This window comes from Macaca thibetana, chromosome 2 (genome assembly GCF_024542745.1).
Source record: "Macaca thibetana thibetana isolate TM-01 chromosome 2, ASM2454274v1, whole genome shotgun sequence".
NCBI lineage: Eukaryota > Metazoa > Chordata > Mammalia > Primates > Cercopithecidae > Macaca > Macaca thibetana.
Window position 1 is genome coordinate 33683948 of NC_065579.1, and position 20950 is coordinate 33704897.

The 20950-nt window shown below is 35.4% G+C and overlaps 1 protein-coding gene across 9 annotated transcripts in view; it reads left to right on the forward strand.

The window, feature by feature from the left end:
• The window catches only part of ATP2C1 (ATPase secretory pathway Ca2+ transporting 1), a 178846-nt gene that overhangs the window by 114217 nt on the left and 43679 nt on the right, over window positions 1–20950 (forward strand). For all 9 annotated transcript variants that reach the window (XM_050777766.1, XM_050777726.1, XM_050777735.1 and 6 more), the window contains 9 exons: window positions 749–904; window positions 1946–2014; window positions 3032–3107; window positions 6467–6533; window positions 11128–11252; window positions 12102–12199; window positions 14329–14424; window positions 14514–14603; window positions 16766–16870. In XM_050777766.1, the coding sequence (XP_050633723.1) occupies window positions 749–904; window positions 1946–2014; window positions 3032–3107; window positions 6467–6533; window positions 11128–11252; window positions 12102–12199; window positions 14329–14424; window positions 14514–14603; window positions 16766–16870 (882 nt within the window). The remainder of the gene's footprint in view (window positions 1–748; window positions 905–1945; window positions 2015–3031; window positions 3108–6466; window positions 6534–11127; window positions 11253–12101; window positions 12200–14328; window positions 14425–14513; window positions 14604–16765; window positions 16871–20950) is intronic.

The following is a 20950-nucleotide window of genomic DNA, read 5'->3' on the forward strand; positions in this document are numbered from 1 at the left end:
TATTTCTGACTTACTTGGCCCTAGTCCTCTCCCCCACTTGTTTGTGTGTATGTATCTATCTATCTATACTCATAAAATAGTTTTTTTTTCCTTTTTTCTGTATGCTTGGGTAGGTAAATACTGTGTCAGGAGTGAAGTCTTCAAAATTGAGCCCTATTGCAGAGTTGGAAGATACTATGATAGTTATGATCTGCATGAAAACATTTGTATACATTTTTGAGTCTTGCAAATTATAATTTGGAATAAACGTAGGGATGTATAGCAAGAATAATTTTATGAAAATTGATTCCAAAATGAAATGATTTCTAAGTGACATTTTTCCCCTTTATTCATGTATCACTTTCAGTCATCATCAGTGGTTTTAATCTGCCAAGCCATTTTTCTAGAACTTTAGGGACTTGACAAAATTAGGAAATAATATTTTGTCATGAAAAGTTGAGTTTTCTCTAGATGAAGATTGAGTCTTAGCTAGTGTCAAATTTTTCCTAGTTGTATTTTCAATTTTGGACTAATCTAGTCTCATGGTACAACATTCTACTTTGCATGTCTTAGATTTTGTTGACTTAATTGTATTTTAAAATATGATTGTACTGATTCTGGTCTTTTGTCTTAGAGTGATGGTTTTGATACAAGATGTGGCTAATCAATGGAAAAGGGATATTTGAGGAAGAAGTGATGATAGTTATGAACTCTAGAGATGTTAAGTGTAGCACAATATTTGAATCTGGGATTCTTTATGTTCCCTAAGGCTGTGGATCTTTCCATTGATGAGTCCAGCTTGACAGGTGAGACAACGCCTTGTTCTAAGGTGACAGCTCCTCAGCCAGCTGCAACTAATGGAGCTCTTGCATCAAGAAGTAACATTGCCTTTATGGGAACACTGGTCAGATGTGGCAAAGCAAAGGTAAATTTTTTTTCCTGTTGTGAAAAAAGCAGTACCTTTGTTTTAAATTATTTTCTCAATTATTTTTTGCTGATTTTATGTGGAATTTTTCAAATACATGACAAAAGATAAAATTGAACTTAACCCATTACATCTATTTGTGAAACGGGAGAATCTGTGTCCCTGAAGTATAACATTTCCATAGTTCTGCTATTTCCCAGATAATGGATAATCCTCATTACCTGTTTCTTTTTAAAGAGAGAAACAGTGGTTTCATGGATGTGTTTATTATTAGCTAAATAAATTTTTAATTTAGTTGATATGATACTGGCTGTAATAATCTGACTATATATTGTTCACCTGTTGATCGATTTCAAATGCTTCATATCCTGAATTCCGGTACTCCACCAGTGCAAAAGACACCATTCACTAAGGGTAAAAAGAAACTATATTAAATGTCTCCTATTGAGTATAATACATATTTGTATTTCAGAAATACTAATATAGGCAAAAAATAGGCCTCAGAATTGAGTCTGCAATACGTTTTGTTTTGAGACGGAGTCTCACTCTGTTGTCCAGTCTGGAGTGCAGTGGCATGATCTTGGCTCTCTGCAACCTTCACCTCCCAGGTTCAAGTGATTCTCCTGCCTCAGCCTCCCGTGTAGCAGGGATTACAGGCACATCCCACCACGCCTGGCTAATTTTTTGTATTTTTAGTAGAGATGACATTTCACCATGTGGGCCAGGCTGATCTCAAACTCCTGACCTCAAGTGATCCACCCCGCCTTGGCCACTCAAAAGTATTGGGATTATAGGTGTGAACCGCAGCACCCGGCCAGCAATACATTTAATGTAATGTTTGTTTCCAGGGTTTAAATCATGAGGGGCAAATGGTTATGACAGTAACATAAAAAAGTAAATTTGCTAAGGAAATCTTACGAGTGTGTATGTTAGACATCTTCACTGTAGGTAAGACTTTGAAAGTTGTTGGATGTGTGTGTGTATGTGTTTTGGTTTACATTTCATCTGGATGTAAATGTATTTTCCTGTTTTTCCCCTTAGGGTGTTGTCATTGGAACAGGAGAAAATTCTGAATTTGGGGAGGTGTTTAAAATGATGCAAGCAGAAGAGGTGAGTACTTAATATGTTAATGATGTATTTGTTCCAAATCTGGAATTCTTCATTGTAAGTAGAGAATATTGGATTATTTTGTATACTGTTGAGAGCAATATTTTATTCAGAATGGAAATCACTTGTCTCTGTTTAGAAACATAATTGGAAAGCCTGTAATTGAAAAGGTCTAAATTGATGTTGTTAGTATTCTAAAGGATTTTGAGCTTTACTCATTGTTTATAGCAGAAAAAGGCTTATAACCACTTATTTGTAGATCTTATTATTTTCAGAAATTAGTGTTGTAATTTTAAGGATTAGTAATTAGTATATTTGTACCTTGGAATATGTCTTCTGTCAAATTTTTTCAACTTCACATAATTCCAAGTAAGGGTGGCAGGGAAAAGATTGCCAAGTAAAATAACCTACAAAATATTCTTGGCTAAAAGTATTAAAGATGAGTTCATTTTAAATACTTTCTTATTTAAAAGGAAGTTGCATTATGCAAATGTCATGTTATCCCCAAATCGTCTGGATTTCTCAGGTAACCTGCCAAAACTCCAGTATGTGATGCAGAGTGGGAACTCATTCCAAGAGGCGTGGTAGTGAAGGGATGAATAGAGAAGAGGGTTAGCAGATGAGGGGGGATTAAAAGACCTGGGTTACTAGCATGTTTGTGGATACAGAAAGGGGAAAATTGGAAAAGTAAGTGAGAGAGCAGCTGATGGTAATGAAGTCCTGCAGTGGTTGGTAGGAAGGAGAACAGATTTTTCCTCAGAAGGAAGCATGGGGGAGAATGGACCTTTTCAAATAAACAGGTTTTTAAAAGTAGAAAATTTCTATTCCTCACTGTGTGACCTTGGGCATTGTGTAAAATCTAAGTCTCAGTTTTCTCAGTGAAGGTGATTATTTACCTTATGGGAGAGTTGGATGGTTAACTTAAGAATTGCTTTGTCAGGCACTTAGCAAGTCCCTGACACTTGATAAAGCTTAGTAAATATAGCTAATTGTGGTGACACTCTTCTTCAATTTATCAAGGCACCAAAAACCCCTCTGCAGAAGAGCATGGACCTCTTAGGAAAACAACTTTCCTTTTACTCCTTTGGTATAATAGGTAAGAGAAGAGTGAGTATGTATATATTTTTATTTGAGTTTTCTTTTTTGAATGTGAAGGGTGGTGGTATTCTAGTTTTATTTATTGGCTTTCTTTTTTTTTATTAAGTTTAATGCTTTTTAAAATTGTAAGACTACTAGTCATTGTTCATTTCAACAAAGAAAAAATAGAACTCTGATTCTTGTAATCAGAAAATATTTCTTTAAACATTTTAGTATTTGTCTTTCAAGAATGTAATACTGTAGTTTTATGGACTGCTTTTCTATTTTTATTTCACATGTCCTGTCATAAAACTCTTGTCATTAGATTGATGCTCACACAAAACAAGTATAAATGTTGTATAGTATTCTATTTTGTGGGAAAACATATAAGAAGACCTCTTCTAGACATTTAGGATTTTTTGAGGTTTTTTTTTGTTATATAAATAGTTCTCCAGTGTGGCTATCTTCTGGTAAATACCTCTCTTTTTTAAGGAAAAATTCTTAGAAATAAAGTTATTTAGTCAAAGGGGATCCATGTAACTTTTAAATTTTTGGCCAGCTTTAAGTGTTGTCATTAACTTCAACTGTAAATAAAAGAGTTCTCATTATTTGATTTGACAGTTCATTATTAGGGAAACCGAATGCTTTGTCATGTGTGGGTTGATCATTTTTATTTCATTTTATGACCTGCCAACGATTTCTTTTGTCCGTTTTCCTGTGTCTTGAGTCTTAGATTGATAAAAGCTGTTTATATGACTAGATTTTCAGTATTTTTGTTGTATAAGTTATAAGTATTTTTTTCCCATTTAAATTGCCTTTGAGGCATGTAGAATAAACTTGGTAAGAGGGCAATATATGTAATTATTTATGCCTAGTGTTCCATTATTGGATCGTTAAGCATGTGGAAGTTATTTATATCCTGCTGCTCAAGGTCATTGCCAAGGTCTGATTGCAAAAATTCAAAAAATTGCAACCTCAGACACAAATGGGTTAAAACATCCCCTCTTCCATGAGATTCTGTTATCACCCTCCTATTGATAATCTCTGCAATTAAGTTGGTTTTGTTCTATTCCTAAAGATTTCCCAACCTCATGTTTATAAGAACATTTATTAAAACATTGTTGTATAGTTTTTTATTTTTGACATTTTACTGTTTTATTTAAAATTTATTTTAGTACATGGCTTAAGGCAGAGTTTTAACTTTTTTACTCAAGTTAATTATCCCATTAATTCTGTAATCCAGTCTTTATTCATGGGGTTGAAGTCACGTTTTTATCACACATTAAGCACTTGCATTAATTTTGGAGTCTTTTCTCCTTTAATTTTCTTACCATGTTAATTATTCCAGCTAACTTAGTATTTCAAAGCCAGTAATACATTTTTTTTTTTTTTTTTTTTGGAGACAGAGTCTCACTCTTGTTGCTCAGGCTGAAGTGCAATGACACAATCCCGGCTGACTGCAACCTCTGCCTCCCAGGGTTCAAGCGATTTCCCTGCCTCAGCCTCTCAAGTAGCTGGGATTACAGGTGTGTGCCACCACACCTGGCTAATTTTTTAATTTTATTTTTAATAGACGCAGGGTTTTACCACATTGGCCAGGCTGGTCTTGAACTCCTGAACTCACGTGATTGCCCACCTCAGCCTCCCAAAGTGCTGGGATTACAGGAGTAATGCAATTTTGAAGCACTATTTCTGTTAATACAATATTAGTTGAAATAACTTCTTAAATAGTAATTCTGTTTATCCATCTATCTTCATTGTAAACATAAAGTAGAAGGTAGGAAGTTATCTTAGTTTTTTTCACTGGTGTGTATGCCCTCATAACTTCTTTCATTTGATTATTGCTCTTTTCTAGAAATTTTATAGTGAATTTGATAAACTGAAGGACATTCTAGCCAATTAAATCTTTGTAGTTTCTATTAGCACTATATCATAAAACCATTTCAAGTTTAGTAATATGTTTCAACTTTATGATTATCTGGTTTTATGTTAGTATATCACATTGGACATAATTTCTCTTGCCAAGGTCAAGAGCTAGATAAGGGGGTCAGCAATTTTTTTTTTTTTTTTGTAAAGGACTAGATAGTAAATATTTTAGTCCATATGGTCTCTGTTGGAAATAGTTTACTTTGCCATTAGCATGAAAACAATCATAGAAAATATGCATATAAATGAGTGTGGCTATGTTCCAACAAATTTCATTCACAAAAGCAGACAAGAGACCCACAGATTATAGTTTGCTGACCCCTGGTATAATCCTTTGGACATAATTTCTTCCATCATGATAGTGTTTGGTATAGGATCTTAGAAGGTTACTATTTGGATAATTATTCTTTAGTTATACAAAGATGAAAAAAACCTTGTCTTGGGGGCCGGGCGCAGTGGCTCAAGCCTGTAATCCTAGCACTTTGGGAGGCTGAAATGGGTGGATCACGAGGTCAGGAGATCGAGACCATCCTGGCTAATACGGTGAAACCCTGTCTCTACTAAAAAATACAAAAAACTAGCCCGGCGAGGTAGCCTGTAGTCCCAGCTACTCGGGAGGCTGAGGCAGGAGAACGGCGTGAACCCGGGAGGCGGAGCTTGCAGTGAGCTGAGATCCGGCCACTGCACTCCAGCCTGGGCGACAAAGCGAGACTCCGTCTCAAAAAAAAAAAAAAAAAAAATCCTTATCTTAAATGTTCATATTGATTTACAATCTTGAGATAGCTTTATTTTATCAAACTTCTGATGAATCTGTTTGGTTTTTCCTTACAAACCTGCTTGTGTGCCCCTTTACCCCTGTTCTTTTCAAAGATAAAAGGTTAAAGCAAGGAGTATTGGTTTAATTGATTTTTAAATTTTTGAAATGCCTTGAAAGTAGTAATTTTTAGATGTTAGTGCAATCGTAGGTGCTTAACGTAAGGCACATCACTTTTTGAGCCAAGTCCTAAGTGTCCCTTTTTATGTAGTATGGATTTGCTGAGAAGTGTCTGGATATTGTGTTATGGAAAATGAAGTTTTAGGGTTTAATTTTGCATATTTGATATTAAATAGAAGACCCATATGTTTGCTGCCACCTTCTGTTTTTCATTGTATGAAAATACTGGTAAGTTTTTAAAAAATAGTAAGATATTGCTTTAAGGGATAGATGGGAGCAGTGTCAACCAAAAGTAAAACTGTGTGAGCACACATGTACATATGTGATTATGCACCGTATTCACATTAAGCAGTGTTAACTTTAACCTCCCCTGTTTAATGGATTTTTATAAAATCTCGTAATTGTGATCCAATATGCTTTCCCTTTTGTTGTCAAGGGATGTTTTAGATGCGTTCAGCTTGTTCTGTTCCTTCTAGGTGATTGTATGTAAAAGGGAAAAATAACTATTTCTCTTTCAGGAATCATCATGTTGGTTGGCTGGTTACTGGGAAAAGATATCCTGGAAATGTTTACTATTAGTGTAAGGTAAGTTCCAATACTTCATAATTGGAGTCTCTTTTGCCCTTTTATTTCTCTAATGGACATAGCTTATGTTTTATTATGGAGATCAATATTACATGGAGCCCATAAGAGTATAATATTGCTACATAAATGGTTCAGAAGTTATATATTAAAATTACCTCCAGAAAAATGAAAACGTATATATATGGTAATGAAGAAAACCCACACTAGATGTCTGGAATTACTAATGCATTATTGCCTTTTTATATATAAATAGACAATTAAGGATTATCTAATTGAAAATTAGCAGCATGAAAGAGAAAGTTCACAATATAGAAATTGAATAATCAATTTCAGAGGAAAACGAAATGTTGAAGAAGACAAATTTAAAAACCAAGTGTTTGTATTTTCGGAGACGTGTGAAGAAACTGCATCCATGAGATAGATTGTTGTAGAAAAGGATCAGAGAACAAAAAGAGTTTTTAGAAATTAAGATTATGAATGCTGAAATTAAAAATTCAATTGAAGGAGTGTAATATAAATTCAAAGAGGTCCCCCCCCCCAAAAAAAGTAAAAAGTCTTAGAAAGAATGAGATAAAATGATGAAGAGGAATAATTTCAGAAATACCATTTCTAACTAATTGGAGTTTCAAAAAGGTGTAAGGAGAAATTATGTAAGATATGACACACAAATATTTTCTCACACTAAGGCAAAATAAGTCTTTATAGATTGAAAGGATTCACTAAATGCCAAGCAGAATGGAAAAAACTTCAAACTTGATACATAATTGTGAAACTAAAGAAAAAATGTCAGGACATCTACAAAGGAAGGGTAACTACGCTGGCATCAGACTTCTCATTAGCAACTGCAGTTTCTACCACAGAGTCTCTTTAGGTTCTTCTAAACATTCCAACTCACAAGACTTTCACAGACCACATCTGATACCTGTGCCCTGAACACAGCAGGGTAACTTCAGGCAGCCTTCTGAGAGTCTGCAGCAGTCCATGTAGCAGTTCACTCAAGTAAAAGGAGATAAGGTCAACCTTGTGAGTGTGGGATTTACCTTGGGTTAAAATATCTCTATGAGAAACATATTTTGAAACATGTGTTTCCAGATGCCTGCAAGGGACGAGTCTAGTTACAAGAGTTACTACACTTGAGAAACTCAAAGCTCTGACTTCCTATAAGATAATTATAACTTTCCTCGTCTAGAGAGATTAGTCCCTTAATCCCTTAATCATAGCAGTGTTACCTAGCAGCATATTTGATATATTATTCTTACCAGGTCACTAGGTGAATAGAACTGGTGTTAATCAAATCCAGAAGGGGAAGATTATTTTATTAGTTCTTCATCCATAGCAACATCAGATTGCATTAGAATACAGTGGAGCAGTGATAACAGATTACGGGGCAAATGATCATAAATCGGTAAATTAGGCCTAGCCAAAGGATTGGTCCGATTAGTTACAAATAAGTAGGCAAGTAGAATATTCATTTCCTACCCATCCTTGTATGAAATTCCAGCAAAACATGGGTGAAGGAAAGGAAGATGATAATAGACATAAGAAAGGGCAAGAACTTACTTAGGCATCTAAGGAAAAGAAATCCTGGTAGACATCTGTTGTAGGCATAGGAAATATTTCAAATATTAGAACAAAAGTCAATGTCTTTCAAAAAGAAAAGTCAAATAGATTACAAGGAATCTGAATGAATGAGAAGTAAAAAGATATTTGTGATATAGTGAAGGAATGTGTTTTTTTTTATTTCTCAAGGGGGTGAAAATGCAATTTGAAACTCTTGGTTTAAATTTGTATTTAAAAAAGCCATGGGTTAAATACAAAATAAATTTAAAATGGGGAATAAGTTTGAGATATTAAACACTGACATATTATCCATTGGATCATTTTTAGTTTTTGAGGATTTGGGGTTTTATTTGAGTTCTTTTTGTACAGATTGACATATCATAACTTTTATTTTTTCTTCAAGGTCTTCCAAAGTACAAGAAACTTAAAAATTTTCAAATAGAATAAAACTTATTCTATTTTGCAATTCTGTTTTGCAGTGTGGATCCACTGGAATCTTTTATAAATATAAGCTACATTATGGGACCTTTAATGATCCTATTTTTCCTCTTTCTTGAAGTATTTTACAATTTCTTCACCCTAGGAATTATTTGCAAGAGTACTGAAGATGACTAAAACAATAAGAAAGCAGAAAAATGATGGAATCATTTAGAAGGTTGATGTAATAAAATGAATCATCACTATTCTCTTATTATTAGGTTTCTTATTGTGCTGCCTAAAGTATTGCATCATGTAAAAGAAGTCAAAAAGCATAATCTTTAGGTTTGTTTGTTATAGCTTTCATTGAACAAAAGTGAGAATTCAAAATTTTTCACTTTCTACTATAATGGCAAAGAGAATAATTGGCAGAGAAGACTTTTCACAATTATTAGGCAAATCAGAAGATCAGTGCAAGGAGCCAAGTAGAAGCACTGTAGGCTATAATGATGTGGGTGAAATTAATCATATAAGTGAAATCTCAAGACTGAGTCTTTGGATGATGATACTCTAGATCTTCTCAAACTCCTTAATTTTGATGAGTGAGCAGTCTGTTTTTAAGGACAAAAAAGAAAAAGGTATTCTCTTCCAGTTAATCATTCTGCAGCAAGGACTCTATCATGCAGTAGTTTTTACCAAGAATCTGGACCATCTCTTTTTGCTAAACGAATGTATGACCCTATTTCATTCATCTTTTATGATGCTTGTTTACCAGCATTGACTTCATACTGCTTTTAAATGGAGAAATGCTGAAGACTGGTATGAATATAAAAGTGATTAAAAGGAAATAGATTATGCAGAAGTAGAAAAATTCATTGGATTCATCATTGTAATTGGTGTTTATAAATCTAAAATTGAAAATGTTTTGCAGTCATGGACCAAAGAAGGTAGCTCTTCTCTTTTCAACACAATTGGGAACCATCAATGGTTTTAGAAGTATTGCAATTTGACAGAACAGATGCAAGAAAGAAGAACTAGATTGATAAGCTAGAGCCTGTTAGAAATATGTTTTGAAATCTGAAATCAGTATTTATAAGATAAGTATGTTCCAAGTTCACCAAAAACAGTGGATGAGCAGTTAGTTACATCCAAAATATGTTACCCATTTCAGGTATAGATGCCTTCAAGTCCAGGAATAGTTTTGGGTTATCGTTAAAATGAAAATTTAGAGTGAAGTTTTTTACAATTTATTTATTCGTCTGCAAAGTTTTGCTAAGATGATTTAAATATAAAAGATTGAAAAGATTCATTGTATCTAGATTGTAAGTGATGATGCCTATTTTTCCTTAATGGAAGCATTTTAAAAAGGAAAAAAAAAAAAAGAAAAAAGAAAAAAAAGGATTCCCTTTGAACTAGGAACATTCTCTTTGAGTAGCCCAAAGGAGAAAAGGAAGTATTAATGATAATACATATTTCTTGACTCTTCAGTGTGTATTGTTTAGCTAATAATATTGTTGCTTATTTGCTTTCAACTTTAAAATCAACCAGTAAATAAAGCATGAAAAAGCCAATTATGGTTATAGAAACGGATGCTACTGTACTAGATTACGCAAAGAAAAGTTGGTAATGGAAATTAGGAAGTAGAAGCAGCAGAGGGAACAGTGGTAGAATGAAGGGTTGGATTGCTTATGTCCTTATTTCTAGCCGAGTCAAGAGATAGTATTTGGAATGGCACAAAGAAAGACTTGTCATTTTTTAATTATAAAAGACAAGAGTGAAATGATTTTTTAAACTGTGATAAAATACACATATCATAAAAATTTAGTTTTAAGGAGTTAAGTTGGTGGAGTTAAGTATGGTCACAGTGTTTTACAACTGTTAACCGCTATCTAGATTCAGAACCTTTTCATCATGCCAGAAGAAAACCCTGTACACATTAAGCAGTCGCTCCCCAGTTTCCCTCTTCCCCTAGTCCCTGGCAACCATTCACTAATCTGCTGTCTCTATGGATTTGCCTTTTCAAGATATTTCATATAAATGGAATGATAGAATATGGGACCTTTTGTATCTGTCTTTTTTCACTTAGCAAGGTTTTCAGGGTTTTCAAGGTTTATTCATGTTGTAACGTGTTAGTACTTCATTCCTTTTTGTGGCTAAAGTAATATTCCATTGCATGGATGTCACAATTTTACATTTATCAGTTGATTAATATTTGGCCTGTTTCCATCTTTTGGCTATCGTGAATAGTGTTGCTGTGAACATTGATAAGTTTTTGTTTGAACGTTTATAGTTATCTGTATTTTATAGATGAGGACAGTAAACTGCAGACCTAGATTAGTAAGTAGCTCTGGATCACACAAGTAAAAGATGGTGAAGCCAGGGATACAAATCCAGGCAATTTGATGTCAGAACCTACATTTTTTAACCACTGTGCTTAACCTGGCAGCTACTAGGTATCCAGTAAATGTTAACTTTCTCTTCCTTTTGAGAAGTTTATTTTTTAGGTATTGACTATATTAATTTTGCATTTTATTAAGCTTTAAGTAACATCCAATTTAAATTTTGCTGTGAGTACTGTTTAACCTATATTTTAATACTTTGTATATATTGGTTATAGTTTGGCTGTAGCAGCAATTCCTGAAGGTCTCCCCATTGTGGTCACGGTGACACTAGCTCTTGGTGTTATGAGAATGGTGAAGAAAAGGGCCATTGTGAAAAAACTGCCTATTGTTGAAACTCTGGGTAAGTCTGTGTTAAGAGCATTCTTATGCAATGATGCATAAGTTTATGTCAATAGTGAATCATCTCAGAGTTTTACAATTTTTATCTTAGAGATTTGCATAATGATGTTTGGCTTATGGCAAAATTGGATATGGTTTTAACAACCCAAAAATGCAATTAAAAATTCCTATCCCTTAGGTAAGGGCCTTGAAGAGAAGTCTTTCTACATCATAATGTTCTAATGCTCAAATCATGTTAAGAAAAATCCATACAACAACTGAAATCTTGGAGTAAAATTAATAGAATTTTTTTCTTGTGACATGTCAAAGAAGATATGTATTATTATAGATCCAAATGTCATACTTGAGTTGAATTTGCCTGTAAGAACAGTACATTTACAGTAGTTATATTGCTCTAACAAAACTTTATGTGCAATATGCTTTGAAACTCCAAAAATGTACTGAATTTAATTTCTAGTTTGTATTTTAATATCTCCTCCATATACGAGAAACTGAAATACCTTGAAAAATCCCTACTGAAGAAATTATATGGGTTTATATTTAGGAACTCTCCAAACTTTCTAGCAAAGATGTTATATAAGATCATTACATAAAGCTAATGTGAAGTAGCTTTGTAGAAACTAACTGTAAATAAGAAAATGTCAACATCTAATTTTTATTTTTATTTTCAGAAATTGCTTATGCTGAAACAAGCATAATGAGAGAAGTTAATCTAAAATTACCAATGAGTTTGATCTCTATAAATAAATTCAGAGAAGTAGGACAGGATTCTAGTCTTTGATTTGTTTTTTAAGTGAACTTATATTTCTCCTTGATTCTTTTGGTGACTTGTAATGATTTAATTCTTTAGGCTGCTGTAATGTGATTTGTTCAGATAAAACTGGAACACTGACGAAGAATGAAATGACTGTTACTCACATATTTACTTCAGATGGTCTGCATGCTGAGGTACTCTATAGCTTTTTAACAAACAAAAACAGTATCGCTTTAAGAAACTTGATGTTTAACATTCCTAACAGTTCCAGTGTCTTACCTTCAAAAGGGCTGTAAATTAGTAGCGGAGTTATTTTCTCTCTCTGTGTTTCTACCAAGTCTTTGTCTCATTCTGCTTGTACACTTGTTCAATCCAAAAACTTTGATTCCTCCTTGACATCTCTCTTTCGGTCACCCCTTCATCTATCCATAATTAAATCCTGCCAATTTTGACTTCTAAAGAATTTTCCCAGCCATCTACTTTATAGCTAGCTTCTTTAAGTTACCGCCATTTCTCACCTGCCCCTCTGATAAAGCTTTTTGACTGGTCTTTATCTATTCTTGATGTCCTCACTCCATAAGTAGCTCGAGGGATCTTTTTAGAACCAAATTTTAAGCATGTCACTCCATAAATTAAGATACTCCAGTGGTTTTCCATTGTGATCAGGATCCTGAACTGTGGCCTCTCAAAGTCGTACATGTTCTGTCCCTTATTTTCCCCTCTATCCTTGTATGCTACTCTTTGCTTTCTATGCACTAAATATACTGGCTTTATAGTTCTTTTGATGTGACACAATTATTCCTACTTTAGGAACTTTGCTGCCTTTCTCACTGTTTAGGATAGTCTAATACCTCTTCATCCTTTGCACCTTAATTCAACCCACTTCTTCAGAACACCCAGAAGTGGCCCTATGTTATATGTTTTCTTAGCATTTCATACCTCTTAGTCCTTATCTTAGGTAAAATTTTCTGTCCCTTTTCCCCATTATGAGAGAACAGGAACTATATTGCCTAGCACAGAGCCTGCTTCATAGTAATAAATGCTTGATAAATGAATAAATGAATGAATGAATCATTTTATTTTAACAATTATATATTGATACATTGTCTCTTAAGTGTACATCACTGTGCAGTAGTTCTTCCTGAAGGTGCTTATGGACAAGTCTAATCCTACTCAGTCTGTGCAGGATTTTTGACTGGAATGCTCTTAACACTACTTATGTTGGGTACAGTAATTTAAAATGTATTTATAGCTAATTCGTTGAGAAAAATAAGCATTAGACAAATTGACAGAAGTTGTACTTGGGTTTATTTACGTCCATTTTATATTACCTATGTAAAATAAACCTATGTACGTTATTTACATAGGTTTTGAAAAGAGACTCGATATTTATGGTGTTAGATTTGGTCAAAGATCCCCCATGCTGTGTTGGTGAATGTGCCCTTTCTGGATGATTCAGAAGGGTCATTGGGACTACATGTGCTTATATGATCCAGATATGGAAGGTAGAATATTAGTTTTTCTTTTAAGGTCATGCTATATGTAATGCATTAATCATTTGTTAATTGTTTACCTCTAAATTATGTCATGAAACATATTTATTTTTATTTTTAATAGAGATGGATCTTGCTTTGTTGCCCAGGCTGGTCTTGAACTCCTGGGCTAAAGTGATTCTCCTGCCCCAGCCTCCCAAGTGTTAGGATTACAGATGTGAGCTACCACACCTAGCCACTAAATTGTATGATTTTTATTGTGAAATTTCCTTTTGTTTGGCTTGGTTTGTTCTAGACATCTGATATAAATACCTGGTTTGTCTCTACCTCTGATTTTTAAAATTGGTGTGTAATATGCTGTGTTAAAGTGACTTGTAAGTGCTAGCGTATATCTCAATGTCTCCAGGCCTGCATGTTTGCAGAAAGAATACTTTGGATACTACTTTTGTCAAAGTCACAGGTTTGTGTTATATGTTACATATGGTAATGGATTTGAGTTCTTTGCAAACTGTAGTATGCTATATAAGTGTAATGTCATACAAGTTTAAGCTTACTTATGTATATTTTCATAGCTTATTCTTTTAATAGCATATTGTAAGTAGAAAACAATGTCTTTTTAGATTAATAATTTTGATGAGAATTAGAATCTATATTTCTTCACTAAATGTCCTTTTAAAAGACAAATTTTAATGCTTTTCTAGATAAACACTTTAACAGTGTCGTTATAAATAAAATGAACAGAACTCAGTATAGTTTTTGGGTTTTATAGGTCTTATCACCAGCATGTGTTTGTAGTGTTTGTATTATTGATCCCACTTTGTGACCCTTAGGTTACTGGAGTTGGCTATAATCAATTTGGGGAAGTGATTGTTGATGGTGATGTTGTTCATGGATTCTATAACCCGGCTGTTAGCAGAATTGTTGAGGTAAATACTTTGTTTTCCAAGACGGTGACTTTCTTCATAATGACTTAAGACACAGTGATAGGTTCATAGTTTATGTGTATTTTTCTTAGGCGGGCTGTGTGTGCAATGATGCTGTAATTAGAAACAATACTCTAATGGGGAAGCCAACAGAAGGGGCCTTAATTGCTCTTGCAATGAAGGTACGTACCTAAATTTCTCTTCTTTGACATATGAGACACTACCCTCACAACAGAACGCAGTGTCATCAATTTCAGTATTACTGGTTTTTAAGTATTGAATGAAAAAAACTCATACTATTACATTGTTTTTACTGTCTTTTGGGTATCAGTTTTACTCCTGTAAATATAAAGTATAGAGGTTTTTCAGTATAACTTGATTGTTCACATGCAAGTTACAAACTAATGAACAGTCATTGATTTCTTATGAAGAAATGTTCCTGTCCTCCACAATATTGAGATCTGCATGTGAAATACTTCATAAATGTGTGTAATTGCTAATAAATACTAACTTGAATGAATAAAAGGCAACATTCTTTAGTATTTCTAGGTAAAGATAACACAGTCATGAGAAAATAGCTTTCTTTTCTCAGTCTTTCTCTCCTTTGTTAATTTTTCAAAATGATTGTGAAGTTATAATTTGTTTTGGGGAGAAGTCTCAGTTAACTTTTCATCTGTCCCAATCTGTCTCCTTATCCCCTAAGTCCTATATTTGATTCAGTGAGAAACCTAGTAAGTGCAGGCTGTCACTCACAACAAAAATCACTATTCCTACCTCAAGAGTATTCAAAGGAAATTTTGATACTTGTGTAAAGCAAGAGGCTTCTAAATGAGGTTGCTTGAAATGAGAGACAGTATAGAATTACAGGTTATTATAACATATTTAATGAAATAAAATTTATAGTTTTAGAATATATAGTTTCCTTGGCAGAAAAGCACATTTCTGTATCTTTTGGTCTCCTTACAACTAAAATAGTATAGTACTCAAAACATGAATTAGTTATCAAGTATTTCCTGTGTTATGCTTATAAAGATATTAGTTTCTCTGAGAGATGAAGAGTACGAACCTATCTTTTTATGGGCAGAGACCTCATATTTTAGGTAGGGAATTTATATTGACATTCTTGAGACAAAAGGCAATCCAAGACAGCAGACACTGAAATCTTAAACATTAAGTCACATATAAGAACAATGCAGATTCAGAGCTGGGATATGAGGGCTTTGAAAGATAGGAAGGGTTTAGATGAGGTAAGCTAGGGAATGAACTAAAGTAGAAGTAGAGAGGAGTAAAAGAGCATAGAGTGGGCTGTGGCTAGTGAATTGGCCAAACTGGATAAAATGAAATGTATTTGTGCGACCAGGAGGATTTTTTTTTTTTTAAGACGGAGTCTCGCTCTGTCGCCCAGGCTGGCGTGCAGTGGTACCATGTCCGCTCACTGCAAGCTCTGCCTCCCGGGTTCACGCCATTCTCCTGCCTCAGCCTCCCGAGCAGCTGGGACTAAGGCGCCCGCCACCATGCCTGGCTAATTTTTTGTATTTTTTAGTAGAAACGGGGTTTCACTGTGTTAGCCAGGATCGTCTCAATCTCCTGACTTCATAATCTGCCCACCTCGGCCTCCCAGAGTGCTGGGATTACAGGCGTGAGCCACCACGCCCGGCCGACCAGGAGGATTTTTATAGACACTGTATGTGGTGGGTTTCTGGAGAACCTTTAAGGCCAAGAAGAAGAGCCTGAACATGTTTCAATAGAAAATAGAAAGCAATACATGGTAGAATTTTGAGTAGTTTAAGCATTTTTTGATATTTGGAAGATATTTTTTGTTATTTTTGACATTTGCATATTTGATACTGATGCAAAGGCGATTGGGAAGGAAAACAACAATATGACTGGTAGTATTCAGGATATAAAGTGGTAGAGGGTAAGGGACTAGGATGATAACAAGTGAGACATTTGAGTCCCTAAGAAGTGAGAGATTTAATCTGAAACTTCTATTGATTATAAAAATACATGCTCAGAATTGGTTGGGTAGTTTTATTTATTTATATCCTGCTTCCTTTCAGAATTTGAGCTGGTAGAGGGATTAATACAGTGGGTGTGGGAGGTTTAGTCAGTGTGCAATTCAGAAAACCTGCCTTAGACTCTATCTACATACCTGGGCTTTCATGTTGAAAATGTATACTGTTGTATAGGGAAGTACGGTATATATAGATGGAGCATTTATTCTTTCACCGTTAACTGAAAAATAATCCAGCCAACCTAGCTACAAGTTGTGATCCTTGTTCTTTGTTAAAGGAAAAAATAATCACATATAGGTGAGAATTAACTCTCTTTTTGTGCCATACAGATGGGTCTTGATGGACTTCAACAAGACTACATCAGAAAAACTGAATACCCTTTTAGCTCTGAGCAAAAGTGGATGGCTGTTAAGTGTGTACACCGAACACAGCAGGTATCCATGTGTTTAAAGAACACGTATTTCCTGTTCAGCTTAGATGACTAGTTTTTCATTTACCGTCCACCTTTGGGTTTAAATAGTCATTGTACATAATAAAGACTTGTTGCTAGAAAGTACGTGTAATTAATAGTACACTCATCTCTTACTGTTTGTGTTCTCTTTGATAGTCTTTCCTTATAGAATCCATGCATAGATATATTCATGGAGTTGTTGCTGTGTGACCAAACAGCTTAAATGAGACTAGCCTAGTCTCAGTCTCCTAAAGCTTGTGACATCTGGTTTTTTCAGAATTTTTTCTGTTCTTCATGACAGTTCCTTATAAGGTCTTTGCAGACTGTGTTTCAATCTGTGTTCTTTCACTGAAGGAATGTCTTATCTTCAGAACAAATGAAACCACCTTACTTTTTGGAAAGTAGTTTGCAAATGTATGTAATTCATGTTGATTACTCTAGCTTACAAGCTGATGAAATGACATACCGGTATTTTAAGCTGCCACTTTGTTCCTGGGTGCTTTAGAAATTTTTCCAGTTAGTGTAATAAGAGTTCTGAATTATCTAGAGTGTATGATTATATCACTCATAGTTGCTATTACCAGCTTGATGTTTAAACTTAACTTTAAAAAATATTGAAGCTTAGGCTGGATGCGGTAGCTCACGCCTGTAATCCCAGCACTTTGGGAGGCCAAGGCTGGTGGATCACCTGAGGTCAGGAGTTTGAGACCAGCCTGACCAATATGGTGAAACCCAGTCTCTACTAAAAATACAAAAATTAACCAGGTGTGGTGATGTGTGCCTGTAGTCCCAGCTACTCAGGAGGCTGGGACAGGGGAATTGTTAGAATCCAGGAGGCGGAGGTTGCAGTGAGCCGAGATCGCCCCACTGCACTCCAGCCTGGGCGACAGAGTGAGACTCCGTCTAAATACACACACACACACACACACACACACACACACACCCTTAAACTTTCCTTCACTCTGTTGCCTAGGTTGAGTGCAGTGGCATGACCTTGGCTCACTGCAACCTCAACCTCCCGAGCACAAGTGATCTGCCCACCTCAGCTTCCCAAGTAGCTGGGACTATAAGCACGTGCCACCATACCTGGCTAATTTTGCCACCCCAGAGATGGGGTGTCATTATGTTACCTAGGCTGGTCTTGAAGCCCTGGACTCACATAATCCTCCTAAATTGGCCTCCCAGAGTGCTGGGATTACAGGCGTGAGCCACTATGTCTGGACTTATTTGTTATTTTTATAGTTCCTTTGACAGGAATGACTAGTTGGTTATATGTTTTTACCTATGAGCAAACACATGATTTTTGCATATGATACCTATGATTACATCTCTATAGAAAACAGGAATGAAGGGATCTCCCTTCATTCATATAAGTGGAAACATACTGGTTTTAAAAGGAAGGCCAGGTTGGTTAACACTGAACTTTGAATTGAAGTCTTCCAGGAACTATGTTCATGAGGGCCAAAAAAAAGGTTTCCGTCTGTTCTTTAAAGGAACTTTTACAAACTTTGGTGAAAGAAGACAATTGGAAATAAAACTACGAAAATAAAATGCCTTACACTTTAAACCTTTTAATGTAAAGCTTTCAGAAATTGCATTAAACTTAAGCGATTTTCAGCTGATGGCCCTTAACCATATAGTTACATGGCAAGAATATGCATGTGACTTTTTTGGATAGGTCTGTTTCACTACATTTTGTAAACCATCGCTCAGTACTTGAAGATAGTGTGGCTCATATAATGTTTAATAATTTTACTTTTACTTTTCAGCAACTTTTAATGTTATCTCACCAAAGTTTTACATTGGAAGATTAAATCTTCTTAGTTGTGGGAGTGGGGGACAGAAAGTAGCAGGATATGTTTGGAAACATTTGATTCTTCTTCTCATTTGCTGACCTGAAGAGTTCCTCTTGCAAAACAAAACCAACCGGTGAAATGAACGAACAAAACCCCAACCCACAGATGTGACTCAGGATCTGTAAGAAGTCAGCCTGACACAGATAGGGAAACTTACCAATTTAAAAGTAACTTCAGTGGCTAGTTTGCTTTTAAAGGACTTTCACTTGAACATGACTGTATATATTTATTATCTCCCTGAAACCCATGAAAATCACTAACAAGGAATAGAAGATATAAACTCAGAAAGTATAGGGAAGATTCAAAGGTGCCAGGTACCTTTGGAGGCAGGGAGTAAGGCATAAGGCTAAAAATAGAGATATTTGAAATTCTGAATAAGGAACCAACAGAACTCCCCCAAGTACCTTTGCTGCTTCTTTAGGCCAGATGGTTAGCCCTCCTTTACCCCTGTGGAACACCAGAAATCTGGGGATAAGAGTAGAGGGTAGGATTAAGCCTTAAGACTGAAAACAGTGATTAAGAAGATGTCATTGTCCTGAAGGGTTAAGCCCTAGTTCTTAACACCACTTGTCTCTTAGAATACATGAAGGCTGGCATCTCCCTACTCTCATTCCCTCAGTAAGAAGATTCAAGAGTTTTAGAAAAGCTGCCTGGTCTCGTATGGCAGCGGTCCCTAGCCTTTTTGGCACCAGGGACTGATTTCCTGGAACGCTTCCGCAGGCAGGGAATGGTTTTGCGATGACATTGGTCCACCTCAGATCCTCAGGCATTAGATTCTCGTAAGGAGTGCACAACCTAGATCCTTTGCATGTGTAGTTCACAATACGGTTCATGCTCCTATGAGAATCTCATGCCCTGGCTAACCTGACAGGAGATGGGAGCTCAGGCAGCAGTGCTTGCTTGCCTGCAGCCCACTACTTCTTTGTGTCTAGGTTCCTAACACACCACGGACTGTACTGGTCCACTGCCTGGGAGTTGGGGAGCCCTGTCATAAGGGGCACCTCTGAGCTAAACTCTTTGTTCATTAGAAGCACTTACCTACTCCTGGACTTTATCTCATCACCCTACAAGAAGGCTTCCCAGTTGATCCTTAGCTCAGCCAGTGCTCATGGAGCTTCTAGTCTTTTAATTTCTTCACTCTTGAAAACAAGTGACAGGGAGGGATTACTAGATACTTGGAGAAAATCTTTAGTATGAAAGTCAAAGACCAAACCAACAGAGAAAGGGGTCTTAGAGAAAGGTAATGACAGATGCTAAAGAAAATTTCCAAAAAACACAAAAAAGATGAAATAACTTTCAATGAAATGTTTATCAAATAAAGTCAAGAAATGTATCAAAGTAGAACAAAGCCAAAGGCGTGTACAGTATAAAAGGTAAGAAAAATCAAAATAAATACAGAAGATCCAGTAATTACCCCATGGTGGTTATAGGAAGGGTAATAGGAATAGGTAATAGGAAGAAAGAACAGAAAATGAGAAGATTTTATCAACTAATGTTAGAAACTTTTCCAGAATGAAAAGACTGGTATCTAGAATAAAGTGGCCCACCAACTGCTCAGCACAATATGTGTGTTAAAGCAGGGTGGGGTGATGGATAAACACAAGACCCATAATTAAGAAATTTGAGAACACTTGGAGAGAGAGAATTTGAAGAGCTTCTAGAGAGCTTTAAGCAAAGGGGAAATCATATAAAAGGGCTTAGGAACTAAAGTACAGTACTCTGCCACTTAGCCCAGCGGGATACACTCCAAGACTCCTAGTGGATGCCTGAAACCATGAGTAGTATTGAACCTTATATATACCATATTTTTTTCGTTCCAGTAACATAGATGGCTACTAAGTGATTAATGGGCAGGGAGCATATGCAGTGTGGATATGTTGGACAAAGGGATGATGTCTTTGGCAGGACAGAGTGGGATTTCATCGCCATACTCAGAATGTTGTATAATTGGAAACTTATGAATTATTTATTTTTGGAATTTTCTATTTAATATTTTTGGACTGCTGCTAAGTAACAGAAATTGCAGGAAATTAAACCCCGGATAAGGGGGCACTACTTTAATTTCTTTATACTTTTCAATGAAAACATTGACACTGTAGGCTGGAAGATAATAGAGCAAAGCCTTCAAAATGAGAGGAAATTTATCCCTAGCTAAACTTACAAATGTCAGGATAGAAGAAAAATGTGTCCTACACCACACACCCTTT